At 49.2% G+C, this 13092-nt stretch overlaps 1 protein-coding gene across 1 annotated transcript in view; it reads right to left on the bottom strand.

Moving 5' to 3' along the window:
* LOC128940654 (sodium- and chloride-dependent GABA transporter 2) overlaps positions 1–13092 on the bottom strand; it is a 31919-nt gene that overhangs the window by 840 nt on the left and 17987 nt on the right. Inside the window, exons 8-14 of the mRNA XM_054282236.1 lie at positions 7462–7565; positions 4662–4786; positions 4028–4140; positions 3744–3881; positions 2602–2704; positions 1866–1966; positions 642–812 (exon numbers count right to left, since the gene is read on the bottom strand). Coding sequence (XP_054138211.1) covers positions 642–812; positions 1866–1966; positions 2602–2704; positions 3744–3881; positions 4028–4140; positions 4662–4786; positions 7462–7565 — 855 coding nt within the window. The remainder of the gene's footprint in view (positions 1–641; positions 813–1865; positions 1967–2601; positions 2705–3743; positions 3882–4027; positions 4141–4661; positions 4787–7461; positions 7566–13092) is intronic.

Raw genomic sequence — 13092 nt, 5'->3', positions numbered from 1 at the left:
TGCAGCCTTGCCTTGCCTCTGCAGCTGTTCCCACTCCTCCCTGTGTGTGCTGGACACAGGGGTCAGGGGCCCATTGCTGTCACAACCCATTCTGGAACACTTGCAGGAGGCAGGAAATGAGAGGGATCCTGGGGGTTCAGGACTGTTTGTGAAACCTCACCCTGAAATCATGAGCTGTGGCAGGGATAGGATGCTCATCTGGAACAAGGACTGGTTTTCCAGCTCCCTGCCTCTCCAGTGTATTACAGGGCAACCATCACTCTGGAAGCAGGACAGACCCAGAGCACTAAGACTGACGGGAACTCCAAATCCCCAGTGATCTCCTCCATTCCAACCCTATGGCCTCAGCACACACTGGTGAACTCAGCTGACCATAATGGTCAGGGGATCTGGAGCTTTCTCAGAGCAAGTCCTCAAGCCTCAATTAAGGGCAGCATGGAGACCATCTTTATCCTCTTTATCTAATGACTTTTTCCTGGTGGAACTTAAAAAAACAGGTCTGTTATAGCAATTAACTCATTTAATTGATTTATTCTGGGCTCCTTCCTAATCAACCTGCAACACACAAGTGATTCCGCTGCAGGGCTGGAGTTCAACACAGAAGCACAGCCCATGCCCTGATCCCAGAGCACCAACCTCACCTCTCTGAGTGAGCCTTTGATGGTGGAGAGTTTGTAGACGACCCAGAGAGGGATGCACACCATGGAGGAGAGGGCCAGCAGCCATCCCAGAGTGTCTCCCCACCACGGGTACACATACTTCTTGTTGTAAGTCAACGGGGTGTATTTGATCAAAGAAAACAGGAAGGTTGCCTGGCAAGGGGAAAGAGACCAAGAAAAACAACAGAAAGAAAATCAACACCATGAGCAAAGAGAGGTCTTCCTGGTAAGTACACATCTCCAGAGAGACTCATGGTAAAAAGGAGCACCTCAGGGCAGCAACAGAGGAGACATCCATTAAACAGGGTTTGCTGGGACAGCCCCCACAGGCAATGTCAGGGCCCAGGATATTCCTCTGCCTGCCCTGGATGCCTCTAGACCCTGGCAAGGGGCTCAAAGACCTTGGTATGGAGTCAAAAACACCTGTGCCTTAGATTTTAGCCCATGGAAAAAATTACCAACTTTGTATGAAGATTTACAAGCCACAAGAGTTTGAGTAGAATGATACCTAATTTGTCACAGGGTGAAAAAGTAGAATTTTGGGGATTTAGAATGAGGGTTCAAGAAGCAAGATGGAGGAATCTGGGCGTGTTCTGTCCTTCTTCTTCTTGTCCTCCATCTTCTGCTGTGATGGTGACATTGTTTGCTTGGTTTAGAAGAGAGACAGACTGTCTAACATAGGTGATAGGTTTTGGAAAATTATTGTAAATAAAGTAGTTCTTAGTATAAAAAGTTAACACCACCCCAAGGGTGGTCAGTGTGCCATAAACTGACCTGCCAGACGGATCTCAGCAGGTCAGAGAAAAAGTGTAATAGATTAGAGAAAAAAACAACCTTAAAAAACAGAACTGACAAATCTCAACTTCTTCAGTCACGGAGCTGGGAAAAAAGACTTTCTAATACCTCAGGAGCCATTTCAACAACATAAACCCAAAAGGGCAACACTGGTCATGGGTCATGACATCAAGGAGCTTGTCCCACTAGCAAACACTTCTGTCACAGCTCAGCCTCTCCCCATTCCTGAGCCCCACACCTGGCCCCCAAAGCTACAAGCACAAATAACAAAAGGCCCCCATAATCCAGACCACATAATCCCCCATATATATATATGCACATCCCTCTGTATATATGTAGGTGTCTGTATCTCAGAGGCACCCAGCTCTGCCCATCTTCCTCCCCACAGCTCTTCCTCCTCAGTGTCCTCACCATGCAAACTGCAGGGGTGATGAAAAGCCAGCAGTATTTGATGAGGGGCCACGGCCGGTAGCCGATCATATCTTCAATGTTATCGTAGAAACGCTCAGCACCTGCAGAAGACAGCAGGGATGGGATCCCTCTCTGCCACCAGGGAAGGAGGGCAGCAGGGTCTGCCTGTCCAGGGTCCTGCTTCACCACTCTTTAGTTGCAATAGCCTCAGTGCAGCCAACAGTCAGGTCAGGGAGTTCCTCAGGAGAGTGGCCAGCTTCAGTCTTTCTCCTGGACTAACTTCCAATCCTCCCAGAGCAGCTTAATAGGTCAGCAGGGCCAGCAGGGCCAGCCCCTCAGCCTCTCCAAGGCTAGGACCTCAACCCAGGTTTTACCCATATCTGGTGACTGTCAAGACTGTGAGACAAGGCTCTCAAAATGTTTGAGTCTCAAGCCCTCTGAACACATGCTGAGAAAAGATTTTTCAGATAGCTCCAATTCCCCCAGGAAGGAGCATCTCAAAAGCAGAAGCATTTAGGAGCACGCAGGGGATATCTGCCAAGCAGATCCCCCAGGGTGTTCCTGTGAAGAAGTCCCTGCCAGTTGAGTCCAGGGCACCAAAGCAAAGGTTTAGATTCTGCCTTGCACTACAAACAATTACCAAGTTAAGCTACCGACCAAATTTTTGAGAATGAACCAGACCAGACTGTGAGAGGGCAGAGCTGTGGACCCCCCCCCCCCCCCAGTTCATACTCACCATAGACCCAGGCGATGCAGAGAGTCTCAAAGATGGCCACAAAGAGCAGGCACATGCCACTGGCAGCATAGTAATCAAAGAGCTGGAAGACATACATCCCACCCTGGGAAGGCCCAAGTGGGCAGCAAGGGGAGAGAGAGGGGAGAAGAATCAGGCAAAGAGCTAGAACCAGAGCAGAAAACAAACTCAGTATCTCCCCCAGAGCTGGAGGCACCTCCCTCTCTAGTTTCAGCCTAGAGAAAAGGCACATCCCTTGTGCCCAAGGCCCAACAGAGACATGCAGTCACCCTGCTGCTCTCAGGAGTCTCTGCAACCCTTCATTTCAATGCAGGGCAGCACAGCAGATGGCAACTGACTGCCAGAGATTGTGGGGATGTTTTAGAAGAAGACAAAACCTAGGCAACTCTGGTAGCTGGAACTGAGGATGGAAACCCCCCTTTAAGATACACAATCCATCTGATTGATTTTAAAGTCTGTTTGCAGAAGGAAATACCTGCATGCAGCCTGGCTCTTTCACTGCCCAGGTCTGCAAGACTACCTCCAAAACAAGCCTGTGGGTAAATCCAGGCACAATGTTGCATGTACAACATCAGAGACAGCTTTTCCAAAAGTTATGCCCAAATGAAAACACTAAAGTGCCAAGAGCATTCTGGCTGCATCAATCCACACACTCATATTGCTAGGCAGAGTTCAAAGTTTTAAACAAGAACAGTTTAGCTCCCAGGCAATTACAAGGGGAATACAGAGGGTATCAGTATAATAGAGAAGGGGTGCCCTGAGGCCTGACAAGTCTCCTTATAGCAAATGTTCCTGTAGCTCCATTCAGGAAGAAAGAGAATGACAAGGGCACTCCCCTTCCCATGCAACAGGCTACAGCTGTAAAGGTTTGGCCTGTGTCAAGATAAATTTATAACCAAAACATAGGTTGCCCAGAGCTCCAGCTATCAGTCTTGGCAGGAGAAGTATCAGGACTGTGACTGGCACAAGGAGCAAGGGCTGGAAGGGAAAACACGAATGGCATGAGAAGGGCAGGGCAGCAGGATGGGACTCAGCAGCAATCTCTCGGCCCCAGTGTAAGACCTCATCACCCACCAGGTCCCGCTCTGTCCTGTCAAGCACCAGGTGGTCTGAGCCCAAAATACCTCTGTGAGCATCACCAAGCCAACCAGATATGAGAGGATGGAGACCACCAGGATGAGGGTCTCCCGGCGGTTCTTCTTGCGGAAGATGGTGGGGTACATGTCCACAAGAGCTGTCACAAGACTCTCCACGCAGACAAACTGCAAAAAGCAGAGATCCCACCTCTGTCAGCCCATCCTGGCCAGCCTCCCAGCCCCACTGGCTCCCCCTCAGCCAAGCTGAGGCCTGTCCTGAAGAGACAGTGGCTTTTGTCTGGTAGGGAGTCACTCTGCTCCTGCAGCTTTACCTGGCTGTCCAGTCCCAGCAAGACAACCATCAGGAAGAAGAAGCACGCCCAGAGTGGGGAGAAGGGCAGCATGACCACAGCCCGAGGGTAGGCGATGAATGCTAGGCCAGGCCCTGCAGGGAGAAGGGCTTTCAGAGCAATGCCACTGCAGCAGCACAGCACAGCTGGTCCAGTCCTGCCCGAGGCAGCCACCCAGCCAAGGCACAGCCTGGGGCCATGCAGCCTCTCACTGCAGTAATACCCGTGCTGTGCATGAAACTCAGGCTCCTGAGCAGTGAGGGAGAAGCAGGAAGGGAGGTCAGGGGACACAGCAACCTCTGGCTGCTTCACTGTGGCAAGGGCTGGGAGCCAGGGGAAGCCTTTGAGCCCAGGGAGCACAGCACAAGCCTGGGTATTTGCCATGCAGGCACCTCAGCACCCGCCCCACAAGAGACAGCAGCTGCCTAACCCCAGCCCTCACCCTTAGAGGCAGCTTTTATCAGGCTCAAACCTACTGCATCTCAGCACTTCATGAGTGTACACTCCTTTCTCCCTGCTTTTTGGAGGCAGAGAGCAAGGGATGGGAATCTGCAGCTGCAGGAATCCCCCAGTGGCAGCACCCCCACAGCCCCATCCCACCAGGGCCTTCACTCACCTGACTCAGCCACGTTGGCGATGGGCACACCCTGCTCCTCTGCCATGAAGCCCAGGATGGAGAAGATGGCAAAGCCAGCCACGAAGCTGGTGCCACTGTTGAGGAAGCACAGGGCCACACAATCCCTGGGAGAAAGAGGGAAAGCATCAGCCAGCTATGACCCACAACTCATGGCAGCCCCCCAGGACAGCACCTGCTTTTCTGCCCCAGGCACTGTGTCTCTCCCAACACACCTGCAGCTTGACTCAGCACCAGGAGCTGCAGAAAGATGCCCCAGGCTGGACAACACAGCAGGGCTCCCCCAAGGGAAGCCTTGTCCAAGGACAGCATGAAGATGCATTGCTCACCTAACCTCCTTGCTTGTGAGAGAGTCTTCCCAGACATCTAAATGCCAGGGGTTTTTTTCCTCTCTCTCCCCTGGTCCCTCCTGTAGCAGCATGTAACAGTTTATTTTTGTCTGAGAAGGGAACATTTTTTTTTCTTTAATAGATTTCTCAGACTAGTTACAATCTTCTGGGTTCTCAGCACTACTACTCCTGGTCTTTGCATTATGAGAAAAAGATAATCACAGCCATCCAATTTATTTTCTCTGATCTATTCCCTTTTGTCTCCGTTTCATCTCATTCTCATCCATCAACACTTTAAACTGAACATCTCTTATCTATCCAATTCCTTTTTACGCTTGAGACTCCCTGGTTCTCTTGTGACTGCAACCCTGGGGACAACAATAACATTTGCAGCATCATTCTGAGATATTCTGAACCAAACTGAATGCACGCCTTCTGGCATTTCATGGCCTGCTCTGACTTTATTAAATGTTACTCTGCAAATCCAGTGTGATTTTTCTGTATCAGAAAATAGCATTTTTGTATATTGTATAGCATTTTTGGGGCTTCGTGCTCCTCTGCTTGCATGCTAACTAGGTCAGAGCCACTGCATCATACAAATTCAAATCATTGGTTCCAAAGCTCAGCTCCTTGCACTGTCAAGGACTGCACAGCACCCAGCTCTGCCTCTGCATTTGGTTTCTAAGGCTCAAGGAATCTCCCAGCTGGAAAGGAAGGCCACACTCCACCAATCCCAGCTACACAATGGGAAGCCCAAGCCCAAACCTCATTTATCCAGTTGCTAAAAAGTGCCTTCTCTCCACTCAAATTATATTCTTGGTAATTTTATACAAATTCTCACATGCTTCAAATAGTTCCTTGTCCTTCCTGGCGTTTCTCCCTCTTTGCCCTGGATATATCCATGACAGGTGAAACCCTCCTTGGAAAGGCATGGGCTGAAAGGTGTTCTCCCATTATCTGGAAGGTGGGAAGGGGTGTCATGGTAGAGAGTAAAATGAGGGGATGGCCAGATCAAAGAGATCTCTGCAGATTTACACCTGAAAGGGAACCAGGAAGACCTGAAGAATTCCCTTGCTGTGACAGGAAACAAGAAATGGTCAAGACTGTTTGATGCCATCTTGGACCATTGCCATATGAACAAAGGTTTTACTGCCCACATCCTTTTCCAGGTCACCCAGAATGGGTGACCTGGAAATAACAAAGTACCTGGCCTGGAACAGCAAAGAGGGGCACCATGCTGATGTCCTTCTTCCCTGCTAAATCCTGGTTCTGTCTTCTTATCCAAACTAAGCCTCTACAGTACAGGACTGACTCATTAAAACTGAGTCCATGCCTGGGAAAGGCTGGTAAAAGTTTTGACACCAAAACTAAAACCAGTGTTCCTAGAAGAGCTAAACAGCATATAGGGTAAAAGCACAGCACCATGTGCAGACAGAGGTCTGTCCCCTTTGTACAGCAACTCCCAGCTGCAGTTACAGAGGGTCCTTACAACCCTTTCACTGAGCAGCCCCTGTCATCGTCTCCATGTTACATGTTAGACTGGGGATGCAAAGGGCTAATGTCCAAGGACATGATGAAGGCCAGAAACAGACCCATTCTCTTCTTTTCCTACAGCTTTTTCTCTCAAAACTGATTGTGGGAGAAGGTACATGGTAAGAAACAAGCATCCTAGCCCTGTTGTTGGAGAGGCAGCCCTGCAGCAGAAATTAACCACTAAAGTGAAGAAAGATGCCGAGCAAGAATCATGTAGCCAGTGATGTCCCTGGACCTTTGATAGCAACAACCACAATTCTGAATTTAAAACATGGGGGGGAGAAGTCAGTGCCAGGAGCAACCCAATCAGCAGAGAAAGTGTGGGTAGAGAGGTGGCCTCCTCTCACACGAGCCTTTTAACCCTGGGGATGGATACACCTACAGCAAAATGAGTTTATTTTCACTGGACCACTTCAACTCAGCAGCTTGATTCTGTCTGGCAACCTGATCCATTTCTGCTCCTGCAGTCCAGCATGCAATTAACAGAAGTCACATCTGCAGGGTCCTATGTAACCATATGAGATAGCACACAGAGCCCTGACAGCTGTGCCAGTCACTGGGTCCAAATGAACCACAGAAGGATAAATCACAAGGGGAAAGGACTCCAGTTGAGAGCCATTAGATTTCACAGTTCTCCTTTCCCTGTAGCTGCTTGTGCACCCATACAATAATGGAGACTGTAATGTGGGCTGGGCTCACAAAGCTAGTGAAGAGGATCTAACTTTGAAGAGTGTGGAAGAGGGGACAGACAGACAATTCACTTGGGTATAAAGCACAGAGAACTGGATGTGGGGAGAAAACACCTGGAAAGAGGTTTTCTATGCCTTGAATAGAAACAAAAATCATGACACTTCCAAAGGCCAGCAGGCTCCAGCAGACCCATCGTGTTCAGGGAGGGGAAGGCTCGAGGCAGCAGTTACCTGTAGCAGTTGTTATGGTATTTGTTATAGCTGCCCAGAGCCGTCAGGCATCCCAGACAAATTGCATACGAAAAGAAGATTTGAGTGCCTGCATCCATCCAGACCTGCAAGGGAGATGCAAACACAGGTGAGAAGACAAGGCCAGCCCAGACACTGCACAGATGGGAAGAGGCAGAGCCCCAAGGCTGCTGTAAGCACCAGAAAGGCCAGGGATCAGAAGGCCAGCAGGAATCTGCAGTGAAACAAGCCTTTTCTAGAGGCAAGTTGTACAGTGCCAGGAATTACAGTGCTCAGTGAGACACCCAGGGGAGCTGGGCATGCCAAAGGGAAGAAGGGATACATCAGGAGCCTCATCCACCCAAATCACATATAGCTCTTCTTCACCACTTCTTTCTTTGACAAATCTGCAGCACTCTGTGGCATTCACATTTCCTGAACAGAATTCCTTCACCCAGGGTTTTTTTTCCTGGGAAGCTGAAAGGCAGCGAGAGAAGCCTCAGAGAAAAGAAAATTCTTATGTCATTTGCTTCCCCTCTGTTGTGGTCATGTAGAATGTGTTTGGAGATTGTTTCATTGGATTCTGGTGTGAGTTGTTTTGACTCATTGGCCAATCAGTGCCAAGCTGTGTTGGGACTCTGGAAAGAGTCATGAGTTTTCATTATTAGCTTTTTAGCATTCAGTTAGTATCCTTTCTGTATTCTTGAGTATGGTATAGTATTCTTTAATATAATATAGTATAATAAAGTAATAAATTAGCCTTCTGATAAGATGGAGTCCTCCTCATCATTCCTTCCTTTGTCAGTGGACCTGCATTTACAATAGCACCCTGTGACACTCAAAGCCTTCTAGCAAGAGGAGACCAGATGAACACTTTCCATGAGAGCTGAAGGAGCCCTCTGCCACCAGAGGAAGGGTACTTGATTTGGGCAAGCCTAGTCTCCAACTGGCCAGCACAGGTACATACTGCTTGTGGTGGTGGCCATTCCCTCCAAGACTTAAGGTAAATAGTCCAAAATTTAAATGAAATTCAACTGGGAGGGGGGAATGCTAGAAATAAACAGAGTTGACTGCAAAAGACAGCTCCTAAAAGAACATACAAAAACACTGTTATTCCCATGAGGCCCTTTGCTCTCGCTGTCAATAACACATCCCAGGGCTCTGAGGCTGACATTTGTCAATGCCAAATTTCATCTGAAAGCCTAGCTGTGTGCAGTCACCAATTCAGGCACTGTCACTGCTTGCTGCAGACTACAGCAAAAGCAGGAACCAATGGTGGGGAATGAAGCAATGGCAAAGATTATTTAATAAACCTCTGTTCTGTAAGATCTTTTTTTTGCCTAGGGATTTTATAAAACAGAGATAAGACAATCATTCAACAATGCTGAAGCGTAGCCACATTTTCAAGACTAAAAAAAAGCAGAAATAAAATATTGCTGGGACAACTTTATGAGAAAAGTCTCCATTTGACTACACTCTCCTCTCCCAGAGTGGCAGTGCCAGCAAGCCCTCAAGCAGCAGCCTTGCCCCAGAGCCCCTCTGAGAAGAACAGGGGTCAATGGAAAGCACAACAGTGCTTTGCAGAGGTTTTGATGCCTTCAAATCACACCTGTATCTGTCAGCCAAGACCTCATGTCCTGAGGGAATGGTTGGCTGGGCAGCACCTGCCCAACCACCCCCATTGCTCAGGCCACACTTACTAGTGCGTGGTTCTGCCTTTCCTCTTTCATACTGGCCAAAACGTGACCATGTAGTGACAGGTTTTGTTTTATATTTACTTCTCCTTCCTGGCTAATGAGCCTTACAAAGGCATGTTACAATCCCATTAACTACCATTTTCTCAGAAGAAATTCTGGGTTTAGCTCGAGGCATAGATGCACAGAATAAATCCTCTCCCCATCCACTGCTGCAAACTCCAGCAGAGAAAGAAAGCAAAGTGCTGCTAGGGCTAGGTTTGGTGAAACTGCTCTCCCTGACTCTTCTGCAAGCCACTTGCCTAACATTCAACCCCACCATCTTCCAACCCCATGGAAACCCTGGACTCTGGGTTTCAGATCAAAAAGGGAGTGAGATCCAATCTCTGATTTGTAGAATGGGAAGGGACAGGTGATGAGATGGGACTGGAACAACTAATTCGAGGCACTGGGAAGTCAAAAAAGTGATTGACCTCAGTGTATTTTACTCTTTTTGGAGATAAATGGGAAGATGAGTTTAGAGAGCAAGGTATTAATTTTTTTCAGTTCAAAGACATTAGAAAAGATCAAAGCCCTTTTAAAATTGATTCCAGTGTGCTCTTGGGCAGCACAGGCACAGCTTTCATTTTGCAGCTACATTTTAGGCACAGCAAGGCACCAAGGTGAGCTGGACCAGCAGACACCTTTGCATCAATAATTTAAACATCTTTGCACAGACTGGAATAAAATGCTTTGTTAGGTTTGCTTTTTATTTTGCTGTTCATTGATAGAGCTCTTGTTTTCCATCAAATTTGAGCTCAAAACACACCCTCTCATGGGGTTTGTAGCTCTTGTAGCTCAATTTGTCAAGATAACAAGACTTTTGCCATTAAGTTGCCTACCCCACGCCTGTCATAACATTAGACTCAGTTGATGCTTTTCTACCAGATTTAACAGTTGTCAGAAACCTCAAGGATATCAATTACCTATGAATTGCACAACAGTTAGGGAACGGGAAAAAGACAGGAACTCAAGGTCCCCACTGAGCAGAAAGCTACAGGGAAGAAGAGTTAACCAGTGTTAAATATCACATAAATCACACGAGCAAAGGAGAAACACCCCTCAGGCAGGAAAAGAACTGGTGCTTTACCAGCCACGGTGGAAGCCAAATATCAAGAGGCCAAGCTTCATTAGCTCTGTGGTTTATGACACAGCTCATTTCTAAAATCCAGTGATAACCCTGACTTGTGTAGCAGAGACCAGCATGGAGTCTGTGGGCTCCTCACTTCCCTGCCTGCTCTGCCCAGTCTCACACCTGTGGGGTGCACACCTGGCTCTGTGGGAGTCCCAAAGGGATATCTCTAGGGAAGACAGGACCTGCCTTAGCATATGCTCCCATTTGGAGCAAGGCAGCCTGTTGTTGAAACCTTAAATAAAGCTAAGCTTGACTTGCAGAGCTTATGATCCTACTTAGCATGACTGTGAACCCCAGCTCAGGCTGCCTGCACATTATTTCAGGCATTAAAAGGTTACTGCAGCTCCTGGGCCAAAGACAAGAGGCATCTACAACCTTCCCAGTTTCCTTGCAATTCCTGACTGCTTCCCCCAGATTTCTTGAGGGGGCAAAGGACTGCCACAGGACTGATGCCATGTGTGCTCCTGACCCACTGCTGATGGGGTCAAGCAGCAGCAGCAAGTCCCAGGACTGTGGGGTCACTGGAAGAGGAAAGGGTCCAGCCTCCTCCAGCAGTACCACTGCCCATCCAGCTCCACAGGGCTCACGGGGGCTACATAGACCTATTGTCATCATATTGCAAAAGTTCCATACCCTCTTGGTGATTTCTCATGGTCATCTCCTTGCAGCACAGCCAACAAACTGCAGTTCTCTTCACAGCCCAACCAACAAACTCCAACTCTCTTCACCACCAGCTAGCCCACTCTTTTGTAGCACTCATCCTTATTGGACACAGCTGTGGCCTGTTAAGGGCAGGGCTGTTCCTAATCTTTGGTGATTAGTACACCTGCAACTCCTCAGGGGTGAGACTGCCTTCTGCACTATATTTTTTTACATTCTATCCCTCCACACAGACCATTCACTTCAGCAAAAGGAGTTCAAACCTTTTCTCCCCAACCTGCTGCCTGTGCTCATTTCTCTCCCTGTAGTGACTCAGAGAAATGGTTTTTTCAGCTGTTCTCAGACCAGTCTGACTAAAAGGCTTTGCAGGGTCAGGCAGTGCTCTCTTTCCACTGCAGATAAAAGCATCCTGCTGTTCTCTGGCCACTGCTCCCAAAGAGACTGGTAAAGTTTATCCTGTTCAGATTTTGCTGGCATATTGGCAGAATGGGTATTTTGATTTAATTATTGTCTGCATTTTTCTAAGCCATCCAGTTCATTTAATTCATAATTCAAATTCTTTGAACATGTTGTTTGGTCCAGTTTGCAATAACCTCCTATTCTGTTTTTAGCCAAAACATTTACACCTGAGCTGCAGTTATTCAAGATGGTTATGGCCATTCCTCTGTCTCTTAATTTTCTCAGCAATATTCACTTTATTACATGTACTGGAATTTAATAGCTCCCAATACTGAAACAAGTCCTTTCTTAGGAAGTTCTCAAAGCACTTACATAATAACAGCAAAACCACTTTCAAGCAAAACATTATTGAACCCCAGTGGATGCCATACATCAAATATAGGTGGCATGCTGAGAAGCACTGAACTGTGCCCACCAGCAAGCAGAGACAGCACAGCACGGAGTGGGTACATGCTGTGTGGAGGGTCACACTTGGTGTAATGCATAGCAGAGAGCAAAAACCAGCCAAATCTTGAGCTACAGTTCAAGCAGCATTTCTTTTGCTCACAACATCACGGCTCACGAGTCAGCCTGGGGCGCTGGCACCACCCACCAGCCACCCACCAGCACCACACAAACACATCCCTGCCTTGGAAAGGGACATGGTGACTCCTAAGGTTTCACTGCAAGACTCTCAGGGCTCGATTTCCAGCACACGGACGTTCCCCTTGGCTCAGGGCTGGCCCACAGGCCCCAGTCCAAAGACGCAGCCCGTGTCCCACAGTGCTGCACCAGCACAGAGCTGAGGCCGAGGGCAGTGCTTCCCCCATCCCCGTTTACCCCAACAGAGAGGAGACAGGGAATGGGGCACTGGCATTTGTAAAGTGTTCCTGTTCCATCTGCCCAGCACCATGTTCCCAATCCCATCTGCTTGGAAAATACTCCTTGGGAGTGAGGAACAGGGGCTTTGTTCCCCAGTTAATCTCCCTCTGCCATCACTCAAGACCCCCACAACGCCCTGCCTGAGAACACTGACCTCATGTTATCCCCACACCTCAGGGGCCTGGAGGGACATTTTGCACCCAGGAGGGCCCTCCCACCATTGGGGTTAATTTAAACACCACAAGAAAACAAACAGGTTTGCGGTTCGTCCCAAGGAACGCAGCTGCTGCCCCGGGGAGGTGCAAAGGGGCGAGCGGGGCTCCGAGGGACGCTCCCCGCTGCCTGGGAAGCCGGGCTTGATGGTCCTCCCCGCCCTGCTGCTTGCGGGCTGACAGACATACAGACAGACAGCTAGTTTCATTCCTTCCTACTATGTCAGCGCTGAGATCAGGCTCAGCAGGGCAGCAGGGCTGGGAACAGGCATGGGACAAGGAGGCGGAGGGAACCCCACAGTTGCGGCTCTGCCCACAGGGATGCGCTGCGCCGGCAAGGCAGAGCAGAGGATGGCAGTCCCGAGCCCCTCTGGCCCGCTCTGGGAGCGCCAAGCTGTCCGTGCCTGCTGCCCGGTGCCTGCCCTCTGTGCCCGGGGCCATGTGGGAGCAGTGCCCGGCTCGCAGCCCCTCTGCCGGGGCGGTGGGGACGAGCTGGGCCCTGTGGGTGACAATCGGGCCCTGTCGGTGCACATGTCCGCACACGGCACAGCGGGAGGAACAAACACCCGCCCGC

The sequence above is a fragment of the Melozone crissalis genome, unplaced genomic scaffold, assembly GCF_028551555.1.
Source record: "Melozone crissalis strain CALT ecotype California unplaced genomic scaffold, PUWL_Pcris_2 ptg000033l_1, whole genome shotgun sequence".
In the NCBI taxonomy this organism is placed as follows: domain Eukaryota; kingdom Metazoa; phylum Chordata; class Aves; order Passeriformes; family Passerellidae; genus Melozone; species Melozone crissalis.
This window is presented reverse-complemented; position numbering and strand designations above follow the sequence as displayed.